General features: G+C 39.6%; 2 protein-coding genes across 22 annotated transcripts in view; both read right to left on the bottom strand.

Moving 5' to 3' along the window:
* Window positions 1-1,258: 1,258 nt before the first annotated feature.
* cep19 (centrosomal protein 19) lies at window positions 1,259-4,213 on the bottom strand. The gene is made up of 3 exons (XM_088615242.1): window positions 3,868-4,213; window positions 3,067-3,296; window positions 1,259-2,438 (listed from the first exon to the last, which is right to left on the bottom strand). The coding sequence occupies exons 2-3, from the start codon at window positions 3,194-3,196 to the stop codon at window positions 2,086-2,088; spliced, it is 483 nt and encodes a 160-aa protein (XP_088471368.1). The 5' UTR covers window positions 3,197-3,296; window positions 3,868-4,213; the 3' UTR covers window positions 1,259-2,085.
* A 2,128-nt stretch (window positions 4,214-6,341) lies between these two features.
* kif1aa (kinesin family member 1Aa) overlaps window positions 6,342-16,241 on the bottom strand; it is a 90,886-nt gene continuing 80,986 nt past the window's right edge. For all 21 annotated transcript variants that reach the window (XM_088615397.1, XM_088615294.1, XM_088615268.1 and 18 more), the window contains 7 exons: window positions 15,873-16,067; window positions 15,290-15,361; window positions 14,410-14,531; window positions 13,663-13,806; window positions 12,897-13,089; window positions 12,298-12,416; window positions 6,342-12,007 (listed from right to left, as the gene is read on the bottom strand). In XM_088615397.1, the coding sequence (XP_088471523.1) occupies window positions 11,965-12,007; window positions 12,298-12,416; window positions 12,897-13,089; window positions 13,663-13,806; window positions 14,410-14,531; window positions 15,290-15,361; window positions 15,873-16,067 (888 nt within the window). In that variant the 3' untranslated portion in view covers window positions 6,342-11,964. The remainder of the gene's footprint in view (window positions 12,008-12,297; window positions 12,417-12,896; window positions 13,090-13,662; window positions 13,807-14,409; window positions 14,532-15,289; window positions 15,362-15,872; window positions 16,068-16,241) is intronic.

Raw genomic sequence — 16,241 nt, forward strand, 5'->3', positions numbered from 1 at the left:
ATCATATTTGGTCATTCAAAATTAGTACTCAACAGGCTGTGTAAAAGAAGTCCTCTGTGTCCTCTAAGTTTAAAGTGAACTTATTTTAGACAGGCAAGTGTAAGATGTTACCCAAGTCCTGTAATGAACAGTTACTAACCATGTCTACTTCAAGACAAGGAAATCAAGATTTATATATGGAGTACATCCATTACTTAAGTTAGCCTTTGTAGCAGGCATCAATATGTCAAACCATATAGATTTTAAAACAGACATTTCTAGGAGGACAAAACTATGATCATAATTGATGTCCAAAACCAAATTAGTATTAAAATGCTTGTAAACCTTTTCAGGATTATTTTGAAACCTGTAAATGGTATTATCCATATAAAGGGCACATTCAGAAATTTATCAAAACTACAATTGGGGATGGATTGAAACACTTTAAAATGGCCTTTATACAATATATTTACGGTTCATAATCTGTTTTAATATTATGCCTGCCAAACCTTTCAGTGCAGTGTTTTGTTAAACTTCGGTGATTTGGCATTTTTCTTCTATGTAAATTTGACCAATCCATATTCAATGTACTCTACATTACGTTTTGGGGGAAAAGGTTATAGCTGGTAAGGTGGTACCAGTAATTTAATTTTAAAAATGTATGTAGTTTTAATTTGATAATGTGTACAAGAAAACCCAGCATTTTAATTAAGTAGTGAATAATCAAAATTGTATTTGGCAGGATGTTCAGTGAATATATAAATAATGATACGTGATGTAATTAATTTATTTTGTGGTCATACAAACTAGAACAAATTAATTGATGACTGCTGTGAGAATTAGGCCATGTAAAACTTAAAGAATCTTTGTAACCTAAATACCATTATTAAGAAAAGAGAAAAGATGGGTGGGATTCAGAGGCCTCTTGATAAGTTGAATCCATTTTCCCCAGATATTTAAAACTAAAAAAACTGATCTGCCCAGAAAGCAACCTTGATAAAGACATGGAGCATGTCCTGTGAGTGTCATAGTTAAAAGTATAAAAGTTTATAACAAAGTGGCTAACATTCTCATAGAAGAAAATCTGTAACATTTGTGAAGTACTTTGGGTTAGTGTGAATGATGGAAGATGTTGCATAAATATCTATTCCCACAGACCACTTGTGCTTAAGTAAAATACAAATCAAATCAAAGAAATGTATCCCATGGTTTAAACTTAATGTTGTGCTTTGCTCCAAAGGGTAAGTCTGTATTCTCTTTGTACTATAGAGATCGACACTTCTTTTATATAGAAAATTGTGTTTTTTATTGTTATACCTAGACAATATTATATTGTACAAATAAAGTATTTTTGGGGAATACAAACGTGATTAATTTTATTTGAGATACAAGGCTGCATATTTCTTATTAAAATTAACTAGATTTTCAAAATGTTAATCCATCTGATACCTTTGTGGCACTCCCTACTACAGGGCACATTCTTATAACATGCAGAATGTATTTGGGGATCCTTCTACACCTATTAGAATTTTGCATTGCACATGACAACTGTATAATTACAGACATCTTTTGAGAGAACAGTCATAGCACCTATAAAGTCCTCAAAGGAAAGTGAAAGCTATTTAAAGATAGACTATCCTTAAATTAAAAGCATCTTCTCATTTTCATCCCATTACAATCTGGCTGGTTCTTGCCTTCCTCAATACCTTGAGGCATCTTCCCATATCTCATGTTACACTTTGTTTTTTTTCCCTCAGCAAGGAATGATCACTTGTTAGCCTTCTCACACTGGCTTGGCAAATTTAGAAATATTAACTCTTCATTAATACGCCCGGTGTTACAAGAAAACTGTTAATCAAAGATGAGCAACGTGTTTGTTTTGTACAGAACTTTTGGAACTTCACAAGACCATTGCATTTTATATCCCATGGCACAATGTGTTTTGGTTTATGTACATAATGCAATTCATAATCTTAAAAATGAATTAGAGATGTGAAAATGTTCTGACCAGCAAAACACTTTCCTTAGTTCTGTCCACTATATCAGCCAAATCTAAAATGCCATGTAGCAGTGCTGTCCACCAGTCTCTCAGTCCCACTCTTTGGGCTAAAACCCTCCATCCGATTCCTCTTCATCCCAGCTGCACGTCTCCAGGCACTCATCCTGTGGGAAATCAACCTGCACGTCGTACACGAAGTCTGGGTCATCCTTCTTTTTGCGGTTCTGTTCAAAGAGCTGATCCATCCGGGCCTTCTTCCTGGAGAGTTCCTCGTCGCCAAGCTTATTCAGGTCTTCGTTGGGGTCCAGGCGCAGCGAGGCTAGGCTCTGCTCCAGAGTGCGGCCCAGCAATCGGTCTCGCAGGATCACATGAAGCCTCTCCATCTGCCTCATGGACACGTCCTGCAGGTAGGCGCTATGCCGCACGTTGTTTTTCAGCCGCTCTGCTGCCTTGCTGCAGTCTGCCGGGAGGACACGGACATGAAAAGTGCAATAAGACTCTCAGGGCTGGAATGTTGGAAGCAGCCAGAGTTGAAATATTCAGGGGATTATTATGATTTTTTGGCCCTCGAAAAGCATAGCACAGAGCCCGAAACACGTTTACATAGGCAGGAGACAAAAGGACGCCTGCATTTACATCGGAGTGAAGAGACGAACATTTTGCTCAGAGCGTAGTTCACTTCACTCTTGTGCTCCTCAGGCTCTCTAACATTTGCGGATTTACTAGGACGTCAGAGAAGCAAATATCACCAAATGCATTCACACCAATGATTCCTACTGCCAGTCTAAAGTAAGGAAGTCATGTACCTCTTTCAATGAAGCAGAACGAAATATTCATATTTTGCCTGACATTTAAATATTGTAGTACTCACAACCACGATCTATGATGCACATATGAAATGTGTTGATTTGAAATGAAAAGGCACCAATATCGCCAAACTAAAACACGTATTCATGTCATATGCTGGAGGTTATATGAAGACATGCTTTCTTCCTTCCGGACCGAGTACGAACTTCTCATTTCGGCGACGTCCAGGAGCGTTTTCCCTAAAAAGTGTTCTCCTGCCCTGGCCAGGCGTGGCGGCTCACCTGAGAACTTCGAGAAGCTCCGAACGGGCATGATCCGCTTCCGCGCCTTCTGCGTTACTGTGTCTTCATAAATCAGCACGATGGCTGGGGGGCTGAACCGGACCCCGCACTTCTTGGCTGTGTAAGTCATTTTCAGGAGTTTCTCGCCATTCGTGATCTGGAGTCAAGCAGATCGATGTGTCACGCGTGGGAAATTCCCTGCCTTCTGGACCGATCAAAATCAGAATTCCCTTGAAAATAAAGAAATGAAAAAAATAAAAAACAATGACTCTCAAGGTAACTGCATCGTATCATATAGTATAACAGTAAGTGTAAAATAATACATTGCATTATAATGTGTAATAAAGTCCGCTTGGAGGCGCTAACAACCTGTACGGTAGCCTGAATTGATACGTTCACGTTTTGGTACCTCTTTTAAAAGATACAATAATATAAAAAATTAGGAAACAAAAGAACGATGTATGTGTCTTTACACGTGCATATTAAATATACATTTTATTTCGGATTTCGTTGGCAGATAGTTTGCTGACAGCAACCGCATTCCCCGAGAGTTTTAGGTCTACGTTTACAAGTTAACATAACAAGCACACCACTGCTGCTTGATAAAGAGTATCAATATTAATAGCAATAATAACGTAAAACGTTAACGATGCAAGTTTACAAAGCACTCGCTTTTAAACTGATACTCTTTGACGCTTGATCAAATACTACAATTTCCACTGAATAATGTTGCCAAGAAAAGAAAAAGAGCCGCGGAAAGAAAGCTAAAATTTATATTAATAATATTATTTGTTTACAAACCTTTTCGAGCACCCGACAGTATCTTCCTCCGCAGAAGCGCGTCTCTCAGCTGTTCACGTTGCCATGATCACAAGGACCTTATTTTTGAGGACCTCAGCTGCCTACTATGCACCAGTTTATTATAACGTAACAATCCGTGTTGTTTTTACATCACAGGCATAATCAATACGTAGCCGTGTTTCGGAGGAAATCACCGATAATTTGTAAGCTGCTTCACCTTTGTTTACCTGCAATGATCGTGTACGATACAATCAGGCATTGTAAACGTCACCATACCGGTTGAGGTTTTGGGTGGGCTGACAACTCCTTGGCTGCGTTGACTGCATGCAGAGTTAAGGGAGTCTGTACAGATACTGCAGCAAATCTGTCCAAATACGACTGTCTGCATCAAATCAGTCAGGGCAACACGTCATCAGGCCACGCATCCACAAGCTAAAGTACTGTATCTGCATCACTGCGCAGCTGCTCAAGTTTTTATTTAAACGTCAGAAATACAAAAAAAGGAGACAAAATATTAAAACAGATACAGATATAAACACACTTAACAGCCAGAGGAATTTACAATTATAAAAGCTAAAAATTAATTTTGAATTAATTTATTTCCATTGTATGTCTTGCCTTTTGATCAATTAAATGTCTAATAGAATTGTACTGCGCTGTTCAACCCAAATGAACAGCGCTGTCTGACAAACGTGTTACTGTACATAATCCTCATCGCAACTGCTAGCGCCACCTAGCTAGGAGTTCTGAAACGCCAACGAGTAACGCAAATAATATCTGGATGAAATCCATGCAATGGCAAATTTATTTCCACGGCTGGAACACCGTTATAAATAGGTTTACAAGGACATAATCACGTACGTTGCTGTCAAGTTTTTGTTTCCGGGTTGAATGTAGAAAGGTAATCTATGCAAAATACATTGTAAAGCGGTGTAACGGTGTCACCTGTACTCATCTGTTTAACCCTTAAGGACTGTTAAACGTAATAAGCAAAAAATGCCTACGAATAACAAAATAATTACAGCTGCTAATGAAACAGATGAATTCTTAGTTCGGAAGGTTACATAAATATATTTAAACCAATATAAAAAATAAGTTCTGCCTTACATATTTTAGTGTACAACGGATGTAGAGTTGGTCTATTACTCCAAAAAAGTCATTTCTTTAACAGAATAAAAAATCAGATAGGAAAACTTTTTTTCCATAAAGTTTCTTCAAATTTATTGTGCAATTTATTTTGTCACAACTTGAATTTCCCAAAAATATTTCAAAGAAAATTGAATAGTTTTCTTAATGAGCTGTTCACTGTGTAAACACTATACCACTACAGGAATCCAAGGTGTAAACTATTTGAAAGTTATACACTAGTGTGTATACTAGAATACTAGAAAGTATTTTTTAAAAGGGAAATATTTGTTAATTCTGTTATGTAGCATTCACTCCAGAACCCCTCTCTATTCTTCCTTGTTATGAACACGTGAGACAAGTCTGAACATGGTATTCTGAGGCAATCGTGTTTATCATATCAAGAGTGTTTTGAAAAAGAACACACAGAAAATGATTGTGCGGTACCGCGACATCCAGGCCCCTGGAGGTTTCTGAAAAAATAAATTCAGATAGGAGGTTAATACCACTCATTCTTAACGTGACTTAGGACCCAGAATTCATCCCAGACCTTAAAAATTGTCTAGGTAGTGTGAGAATGCTAACCCTTACACTGCCTGGGGTGTCAAGTGAGCATTTCCGCTGTTTACAGTATATCTGAACATCTCTGGGCTGAGGATTTTGACATGATCACCAAACCAAAAAGAATGAATGCGATACAAAGAAGACCACTGATAAAAGCACTTGCATTTAAATGATATTCAATAGTGCTTGGTTACAACTTTTGATCCAACCAAATCAGTTTTCGCATACAACTGCCGAGCGACGCACCGCCACATTCAGGCCCCTGGGAGTTTCTGAAAAAAAAACATTTTCAAATAGGAGGTAAAAACCACTAAATCTGACCTGGGACCCAAAATCCAGCCCTGAGCTTAAGAATTGTCTATGTAGTTTGTGAATGCTAACCCTAATCCTACCTGGGGTGTCAAGTGAGCATTTCCATTGTTTATATCTGAACTTCTCTGGGCTTAGGATTTTGACCAAAAAGAATGGATGGGAAACAATCACAACCACTGATAGAAGGACTTGCATTTGCATGAGATTCAATAATGCTAGGTTACAACTTTTGATCCAAACGCCTCAGTTTTGGAATACAATGGCCGTGCGGTACTGTTGTATATTTCATGTGCTGCAATAAGTCAAAAAATTGATCTCTGAGACTGCAGAATTGATCCAGATTGTTTCTGCCCTCGTTGTTATAGCCTAGCATGCAGTGTGCTGCGAGCTGGAACCCAAAGTGCGGGCAGAATGTTGCACTCAGACCGGCACTTTTTGGCGTTAAAAGAAAGAACACACACAGGAGACAATGGCAGTGTTGCATAAGTTCCACGTTTATTTAATATCCGACTATGTGTTAAGTGTACACAAACATCTGAAGACGCTTAACTCCAACACTCAGATAGTTTTGAGACATCAATTAAACTACTGCCCATTCATGATGGTACAAACAGGTTACAGCTGTATTATACATCGTCCACAGCAATCGTGTTTTATATACAGAGCAAAAAAAAAAGATAAACATGATGATGGATTTTGTTTAAAAGAGCTAAGGAAGAACCCTTGGGTACTATTCTGATATGGAAGCACAGAAATAAGATGTTAAAAATGAGCCTCTTTTTTTTTTTTAGTCGTTGTCTAACACAACATCTAGGCAGATGTGCTGAATGTGATCACTGAGATTGTGATGAGAGGAGGATGGGATGAGGGTGTAGGATACACAGCTTGTCAGCTCAGAAATTCTCATGCCTCAAAACTATGGCAGCCAAAATCACAATATTGTTTTTCCACATGAACTTAGTGAATCTGCAAGTGATTCTTTTTTTACTGCCCATCAATGGTTGATCAACAGCCATATGGGATGGTCATCCAGTGCACAGATCTAGAAAGAGGAAATTATTTGACTAATGCACCTAAAATGGCAGCTTTCCTGTGTGTGATGTCATGGAGGAAAGAGATAACAATATTTTGGCTCAATAACATACAAAGCCAAAATTCTCCAACTTAATTTTATTGTCCCAGGCAGAGAGAAGTGGTTTGGATACTGTACTATTTTCTAGATCAACACAAATCCACATTAGAACTAGCAATTGCAATTACATTATCACAGTCTAACACTTCTCCATATTAAGGGGCAAATGAGTGCCATGGAACCAAAGTGCTCAATGGAACAGACAAAGGCCCATGATGCACACCATTGAAAACAGCCAATCAGATGTAAGCCAAAGAGGTTTACAGTAAGTGGACTGCTCAGCTCAACAAATGCATGCAAGCATGGTCTTGTATTGAATGCAGCATTGAGATACAACATTTGAATTGAACTGCAAGTGTTTTCTGTTGTTTTGGTTTTTTTTTTTGCTGCCACAGCTTTGGAACATCAGAAATTGTCAGCTTCCCTTTCTATAAAGAAAAAAAATTCCACAAAAGCACGAGTGCCAACTAAATTTTACACGTTTCACATTTGTTTTCAAACTCCCATCAGAGGTTGAAAGGAAAAATTAAGCAGAATGGTAGTTTTTAAATGCAAAAAACGACAGTTCTGATTAAAACGCCATCTCATAAAGGTAGCTATGCTAATGAAAATCCAGTTTGTCTATCAATCAGCATATTCTTGTCCTGTGCTGTTCGTGGTGCGCTGCACCAGCCTTGGGCTATTCAAACACTCTATTCAGCTCTTTTATGGGACAAATGCATTTCACAGCTTAAAGGATTGGTAACACTGTTTCCACAGCCCCTGCAGTGTCTTTTTCCTTTTTCCATAAAATAAACTTACATGTTATCCGTAAGATGAAACAATATATACATTTCCTAATAACACAAAGCAGGGGAATAGTAACTCTATTGTATTATTTTACTAATTGCAAACCTTTCTTTTAAGATGACCAAAAACTGAGCAAACCCATCTAAAAATATTTCCATTCCCCCCGATATCGATACTTCTCCTTGCTGGGGCTTTATCTGAAAGCCATTCAGAAGGTTCTTCTTCCATCTACAGTTGTGTTCTGCTGTAAAATTATTCCTTTCAATAAAGGGAATGCACATCTTGGTAATCCATCATTGTCAGGTACTTTAAGAGTTTAGCGGAGATGTTCAGGAATATACTGAGCAGCTGCTGTTCCCATACTGTCACAGTGATATACTGTAACTTGTTCGGGCAGAAATAGTGTTTATCATTACAATATTTCAATTATGTCCTCCGAATCTCAAGCAGGACAGTTTGATCAATAAAGTATTATTTGATCCTAAAGAAACTACGTAAAGAAGCTTTTATTTAAAACTGTAGGCTTATTTTTCTTACACAGTACTGCATTGATCTGGACACAGTAGAAACTGTGGCAAATGGAATGAGAAAACCAATGCTCTCCAGCAACAATGTCCTGTACTGCTGAATACTGTAAAATACTAAATGAATCAGTTGCTTTTTTAATTACTGTATTCACTTTTAACCTGACTAACATACTTAATGCTTAGATAGTGGAGTGATAGCTCTCCAGCAGGTATAGAATAATTATTTTATGGCTCAGCACAAGCTTTGCTTATAATCTTTTCTGATGTTCTTGACATACATTTCTCAGAGACAACTAGTAGTGTTCTCAGGCTGGCTCACTACTCTGCATGCTCTGTGGGTTGGCTGGCCCCAGGCATGCTCCTCAGCCTCCAGGGTTGTATAGAACACCTGGAAGATTCCACCATGCAGCTCAACAGAGTTCTAATTATCAGAACACTCAGGAACACATGCTCCAGTGATTGGCAGACCAAGGGCATGTTCAGTATTCAAGATGTTTCCTGCAAAATAAGGCTCTCGAGAGCAATATTCAAAACATCAGATATAAAAATATACCCTAAATATGAACACAGACAAAAGAGAGAGAGAGAAAAACTGAGGATTGGAATGATGTTCCACTCTGCACTGCCTCGGGAATCTGCTCAGAAGCCAAATAACCTTCCTCTTACCACAGTTACCAAGATGGCATGGACAGTTATTACAGAGTCTTCATGTGATATTGAGCGTGAACATTGTACTGTACACCAGATCAAAACAAGCTACAACATTTTTTAGAAACGATTTCTCAATTTTTGGTCATCTACAAAGTGCAAAAGTGGAGGCTCAAGGGCATTGTTATATTCACGTTAAGCAACTTGATCAATGGATCACGTTTACGAGATGCATTCTCTCTGAGATTCTTGTTGACTACAATCATTCAGAAAGGTGTTTTGTCGAGAATAAACTACAAATAATAGGCATTTCATGACAGTAACTGCTCTCAATCATGACCTCCTCTAGAAAATCAGGTTTGTGATATTTTCTGCGGTTAAGTATACCATCTAGCTTTAACCCCTTTCCTGCGTTTGAGCCAGGTCTCACTCTACTAACAGTGCAGGAGTTTTCTCACCCAATATATATTTGCATTAAGTGTATACTATCATATGCTTAACATACCTTTACTTATCTCTCTGTATTTTTCATGTTTCTCTCCTATTCTTTCATGTTGATTAATGATGATTGTGCAAACCATAAAATTAGTTGTCTTGATTAATAGGTCTTAAAAATGCCTGAAAGCGATATCTGAAAAAAAAAAGATATTTCCGGTAGCTTTAAGGCAAACCCTAATGGACTTGAACAAGGCAAAGGCCTCTTTCAATCACGGAGGTTTGTTATGCACCATGAAGAACTGGACAATGGAAATCAGGCTGGGGGCTGGGATCTGACTCAGTGCTTCAGCTCCCTCCTCAGGTAGAGTGGTGTAATGAAGTGCTCCACAAAAGGTGCATTTAAAACTGACAAATGCAAAACCATGCTAAACGAAGGCCTGCTGTGAACCTGTGCAGAGCAGAAACCAGCACTCAGAAGCTACACATAAGGTGCTAATCATAGAACCAGAATGCTCCTTACATTCCAGTGAATAAAACTAGGATGCATACATGAGATGATACGTTTCTAGTGCAATATGTATAAAATTACAAATGCTGCTAGTCGTTTTATCATATGCTTATAAAATGCCAATAGTGACATCTCATACAGGCACAGTAAGCGTGCAACATGTACACTTGATTTATACAGAGGAAAACCAACATTGCCTTACATATATTTTTCCTTCTAAGTGATCCAAGATAATGGGCATAGAGAGTCAATGTGAACAAACGAAGCTGAACATACTGTGGCAGCATGATAAACTGACTGGAGCTGCTATGAAAGATAAAGGAGGGGCTACATGGATTGCCCAATGTAAAACAACACTTCCACACACAACCTTTAAAGATGTGATGGAGCATTCGTTGTGCAAACAGGGAGGCTTCAGTAAGTAATCAAATTCAGTGAATGAATAGTGTATAAAGATCAAATAATCAATTTTTGGTTATTATCCTCTATGCACATTTCCTTATCTGTGGGCACAAAACAGAAATGAAGTAAGCTTTTGTAGTGTACTATAAGGCTTATGTTATGTCACAGACATCCTTACAAGTGAGTGCTCACCTTCTCTCTACCAATTGCAAGAGCTTTATACATGGACAGCTAATGGGTTTTCAGTTCCTGTACTACAGCATTGAGCTGCTTAATCAGATCATTTCATACACGCTAATATGGGCATCCCAAACTTGAGTTTCTGGTTGAAAGATAATGTGCACAAATACAAGAGCTGTTCTGCAAATAAGGTTTAAGGAAATTTCTCAAAGAAAGTGCAATATTGCAGAAATTCTCTTCTAGTTTAGTAAAAATATAAATGTTTCTATAAATAAATAATTAAATGATGAAATAAATAACAGGATTTTAAAAATGATGTGCAAACCAAATTTTGAAAGAGCGGGGAAAAGATTATTTTCACTTGACATAAGCTCAGTTAAGCAACTTTAAAACCTCTTGACTGAGGAATCTGAAGTTTAGCAAGTAAGAAGCCAGCTAAGCCAAACCAGGACCAAGTGAGGCCACACAAGCAGACAGTGGTAAATGTTTTTCAATAGGAAGGTCATCTTCACCATTATTGACATTTAGGTGTGACAAACCATGTACAGTAAACCTGTGATACCACACCCATAGGAGAAAATGAAATTCAAATCACACCTCCTACTTTACAAGTGCAACCATGACAAAGACGAGCTATGAGCGTAATACCAAAAGATTTGATTTTAAAACTCCAGTGCATTTTACCCCTTCACCCTCCCACATACATATACCAAAACACAAACAACTTTTTATAGCAGCTGTGTTACCCATGAAGCCACAAACTCAGTGGATGAAGTTAAACCTATGAAGTGGAACTCAACTGGGACCATTCATTGGGAAATACTTGGTGTTTAACACTGACCTAGGTGCTGTGAAGACACCACATCTTCAACATTATATAGCTACACAGACTTGGAAGCTAACGTGACATTGGTCTCATCTTTCAATGCACTATTTGTCAAGCTGAAATATGAATGTCATGGGCAAAAAAATCAATTTGATTGAAATATAGTAATAGAATCAGGGCTGGCTTTCATGGAGAAATAAATATTATCATAAACTGAAACTATATAACGTACAATGTTCTGAGAATGCAACACAATGTGTTGCTGAATTGAATAAGAGCAGCTATTCTGGAAAAACAAGGAACTGGCAAGACACCACTCCTCACTACCTCCTTCACTTCTATGATCTGGGAATATTCCAGTAATAGAGGGCCTGGTTGCACTGGAAAATTATATTGTGATGATAGCCCATCAGCAACAGAGAGCCCGACACACTGCAAAGATGGGAGTCATTGGGCTTTGCATTAAAGTCTTGATTTGGTTGTGATAAACTGAGCGTGTGCAACAGCAGGCAGGTTACAGGAGGGACTGAAACAGCACAGGGGTTGGGCGTTAGGTCAGGTGATCTATATACATGGTTAGTCTTTGTTTTCTATTTCATTAATTTCCTTTGTGTAAGATTTGTTGGGATAGAGGATAGTGACCATTTCAGATCCTCATCTGGCCAGCTCTTCTTCTGGAAAGCTTTGATCTAGGAAAAAGAACAGAGCTATTGATTAAAATGCTCTAGTTGTGCTGTACACCAGTTTTGATGATGTGTATCTTTCTTCCTCAAACGGTAAGCATTTGGTTTTATAAAGGATATTTTAACAAATATACGGATTTAATTTACAGTGAAAGATAGCCACTCATTGTCACATCTCCATTATATTTATTACACAATGACTAACCTTAACGGTCATTCAAATATGAGCAAAGGATATATCAACGGATGCACTGAACATGTAAAATACTAAATGAAAACTCCACTGTCGGCATTACCTGATGGATCCAGCAAGGAGTGGGTTAAAAGCATACAGCCAGTCGTGCATATCCTTGTCATTGCTGGCTTGAAGCAGAATTCCACGATGCTCAGTGCAGACTGCAAATGTGTTGAGAGTCTGCAAAAAGAGTGACACAGTGTGACGGAAAAGTGGTCCGCAGACCTGGCATCAATTGAATTCAATGGGTCTATTTAATTGGACTGAAAGTAAAGCATGAGAGCTAGAGGCTACTGTAGGAAAAAAGGACACACATAAGAGTACACACAATTTATTAATCACATATAATGCAACATCCAATTACAATTTAGCATCAAAAACTGAAAGAAAACCATAAATGGATTAAGCTACTTTAGTTTAAAATACATTTGACCAATTTTGATGTCTCAACTTCATGCCTAATTGGCATGTCTTCTGACAACCCAGTGAACTCACCTTTGTTATTCTCTGGTTGTTTTGCCTGAGACATAACTTTTAAATCAACCACGTTTAGTGCCATGGAATATATTAAAATTCCGGAGGAATATCAAACAAAGAAAGCAATCAATTTTTATTTTGGTCCTGGTCTTTTCATAAAATACTAAATACCAGAGGACTTACCTTCAGCATGGCCTGCTGGTCTTCACTGTACTCAACTTGTGCTGAAGACAGGTTCAGAATGGCTCTCTCCACACTGTCCTTCTCGCTGTTATAGATATAGACGTATGGCCGGCGCACCACCACATATCTCTTCACCCAGCCATTAGTGTGAGGCTCCAGGAAGTGGAGGTAACCCTTCTTTGACACAATCGGGCTGTACCAACAACACAATAACATAGCCTAAACTTAGAACATTCCCATTTTGAACAACAGAGCAACTGCAAGGAGAGAGCAGACATTAAATGTTTGTTGTTCTCAACTTAATTAATAAAAACCAGCAACTCCATTGTTTACATCCCAATAGGAACATAATATGGCTTGGAAACAATGGAAGACACAGTAGACTTAACAATATAGATGGGGATGGTGAAGCACAGAAGGACCTGTGAGAAGGGCAAGAGGTGCAGTCTGGGGGATAACGGTATCATGGCGCCATTATGAATATTTTGGGGATGTAAAATCACTTGGACACTTTCCAGTCTCTTTAAAGGATGGTTCTATCTTTAGGATATTACAGCCCGTAGAGGATACTTTTTCTCATTTAAAAGGCAAGGAGGGGGGTTGTGGAAATAGATTTCTGCTAGTTTCTTCAGTTGTGAAAGGACCTGGGGCATCCTTGGTCAGCCAATCACACGTTTTGGGAGGCCTGGTCTGCCCAGCCCTCCTGGTCCGAGAGGCTGCTCTGCTTACAGTTCCTTCACAACACCGCAGCTGAAAGCCGTCTCACCTGACACGGATTTCCTGGATGTCTGGGACAAAGTAGCGCACTCTCCTCTTCAGATCCAGGCTTCCACTTGGGGACTTTTTCATTTCCCCATCCTGGAGGGCATCAGGGTCAGGGCTGGCAGAGCGAGAGCGCACCTCGGGGGTTCTGCAGCGGAGAAAGAGATCATGGCGGCTAACACACACTGCCATCCCTCTCGTGCAAGACTGTTAGGCTTTTCTATACTTCTTCAACGCGTGCAATTGCGTGTTCTTCCTTGTTTGTGTAACTGAAGTGAAATTGAATGTGTAACACAATGTGAATGCTACCACATGAACAAGAAGTGAGTAACAGTCTGTGACCTCTTCACATTCTCACTAATGGATCCTCCAAAATAAACGAAGCCTCCCTATCTTTTCAGTTTCAGTACAGGCACGGTTCCTTTTCTTTGAACTTACTGAAACCGATCTTCCTGTAGCTGCTACTGCACTTTACTTCTACAAAGTCAGCAATTTTATCGTGGTCCTTTGAAATCGATATTGATATTGATCCTCTTTCCACCCTACTTACCTAACATACTTGTAAAATGATCTATTTTGATTGTGATTTCAGTGTAAACCCAGTTTCTCATAGGGGAATCACCATGCTGGACTCCCTGTAGTTTTAATGCATCAATTACCAGCAGCTTTATTGCTCATGCTATTGGGCTATTGACCTGTACAATATTTCCCACAGTATGAAGAGGTGGAGAAGGGGAGTCGCTGGCCTGACCTGAGCTCTGTGTTGACGTAACGTCCCTCCACCAGTGAGGGGCAAGTGGAAGAGGGGGTCATGGTGCTGGTCAGAGTGGAGGCTGAAGGGTCCCTCATCAGGGTCACAGACATCTCAGACAGCTGAAACGCACAGAGACACCGCCTTATCACACAACACAAAGAAAAACACGACTGTGGTGCTCTCACACTGTCACAACATGGCTGGCAACATGGACCACCTAAGTACATTTCTCTTTAAAATCATTAACAATTTTCCAATGCAGGAAGATGTACAGTATATTAAGAGTACTGGATATGTAACAATATTTACAATTATGTGTTGTTTTTACATGGCATCATTTGGCTTTTTATTTTATTTCTAATGTTAACCCAGGACCTCTGGAATGGCAGCTGTGAAGAGTGCTTTTCAATGCCATCACATAGCAAGAATGAGAGTGGCACCCCAAAATGAGAAGCCCACATTAAATCTCAATAGTGCTACCCATTAAGATATTACAAGTGACTGACGTACGCCATGATATACACTATACAGTGATCTACTACTCAGTCCATGTCATGGTTTGTGGTGGTGAGATATGAAACGTTCTTAGTTCGTGTTTCAATTGCTTCGCTGTTTGAAAGAGATGACACATAAAACTCAATAAAACCACACAGTCATGTTACAGAGACGAGCAGGGAAATCATCCTTTCTTCGCAAAAATATGAAATGGGTGCAAACGGGACAAAGAAAAGGGAAGAGGCGCGCGGTGTATTGTTTTACAAAAGTGACGAGTGCCCAGGAGGCCCCCGACAGATATCTCTACACGGTCATGAACTGAGACGGACGTCACTGTGGGTGTGAATTGTGTGTGCTGTGAGGCCTGGCTTCCTCAAGTTACCTTGCTCTCGCTGGCGCTGACGCACACGTGACTGTATTCCCTGTTGAAGGTGTGAGTGAGGAGCCGCAGACACTAAGGAAAACAAGCAGGGCATCATTGTCTCCAAACGCAAGGCACGGCAATGCTACTGCTGAGCAACAAATCCAAAAGCAGTGCCGTCAAGGGGTATACTGCATATGTGCTGGTATAGGTCAAAACTAGAAAAATATTGCTATTTTGTTGTAGTCGCGTCGCCATTGATGTGACACAACTAAAGCACGGAAGTGAGCCTAGCATGATGGATTTCGTTCCCGAGGAAACAGAGATCTTGTTACCACAGCAATTGTTCAGAACTCCTCTCAATTTTTTTAAACCATGCAAAATCTGACGAAAACTCAAGGCACATTCAAAGGATTATTTTGGAATATTACTGAACCTTCTTACACTGCTGTGTCACTGCCAGTAGATACAACTTTACAGAGAAATATATTTTTGAAAGGCTCAGCAGCAAATGAATCATTTGTGCAAAGAAAAGAAGCTGTCAATATTCAACACTGGATAAGCACGGGACCCAAGGTGTTCACACTTTCAGCAGTGAGGTCACCTTGGCGGCCAGCTCTCTTTGCCTCTCATTGGGGCTCTCGGGGGTGAGGTCAAGCCCAGGAGGGCTGCTGTCAGAGGAGGACTGGGAGGAATCGCTGAGGTCTTCACTTCCGCAGGATGACAGGGACTCCTGGCCAATCAAGAGGGTGGTCTCCAGTTTCTCCCTCAGAAGCAGGTAGTGCCTGGTCTTCTCCACCTGTGAACACACACACACAGACACCAGGGGGCGCTATTAGCACAGTCGCTGTCCTTAAGGGAAGCCCAGGCAACTGGAGATGATCCTGAAAACAAATAGCCTGTGTAACCCATGGCAATCCGCTCAGAGACAGTAACTGAATGCACAAACTTGTAAAAGACTGAAAATCCACCA

Source organism: Lepisosteus platostomus, chromosome 2 (assembly GCF_059453375.1).
Source record: "Lepisosteus platostomus isolate fLepPlt1 chromosome 2, fLepPlt1.hap1, whole genome shotgun sequence".
NCBI lineage: Eukaryota > Metazoa > Chordata > Actinopteri > Semionotiformes > Lepisosteidae > Lepisosteus > Lepisosteus platostomus.

Bases quoted from the DNA above. Each gene is read 5' to 3' on its own strand.
- cep19 (XM_088615242.1), bottom strand. From the start codon at position 3,196: ATGACTTACACAGCCAAGAAGTGCGGGGTCCGGTTCAGCCCCCCAGCC. The intron at 2,439-3,066 runs GTGAGCCGCCAC...TCCTCCCGGCAG, and splicing joins GAGCTTCTCGAAGTTCTCAG to ACTGCAGCAAGGCAGCAGAG.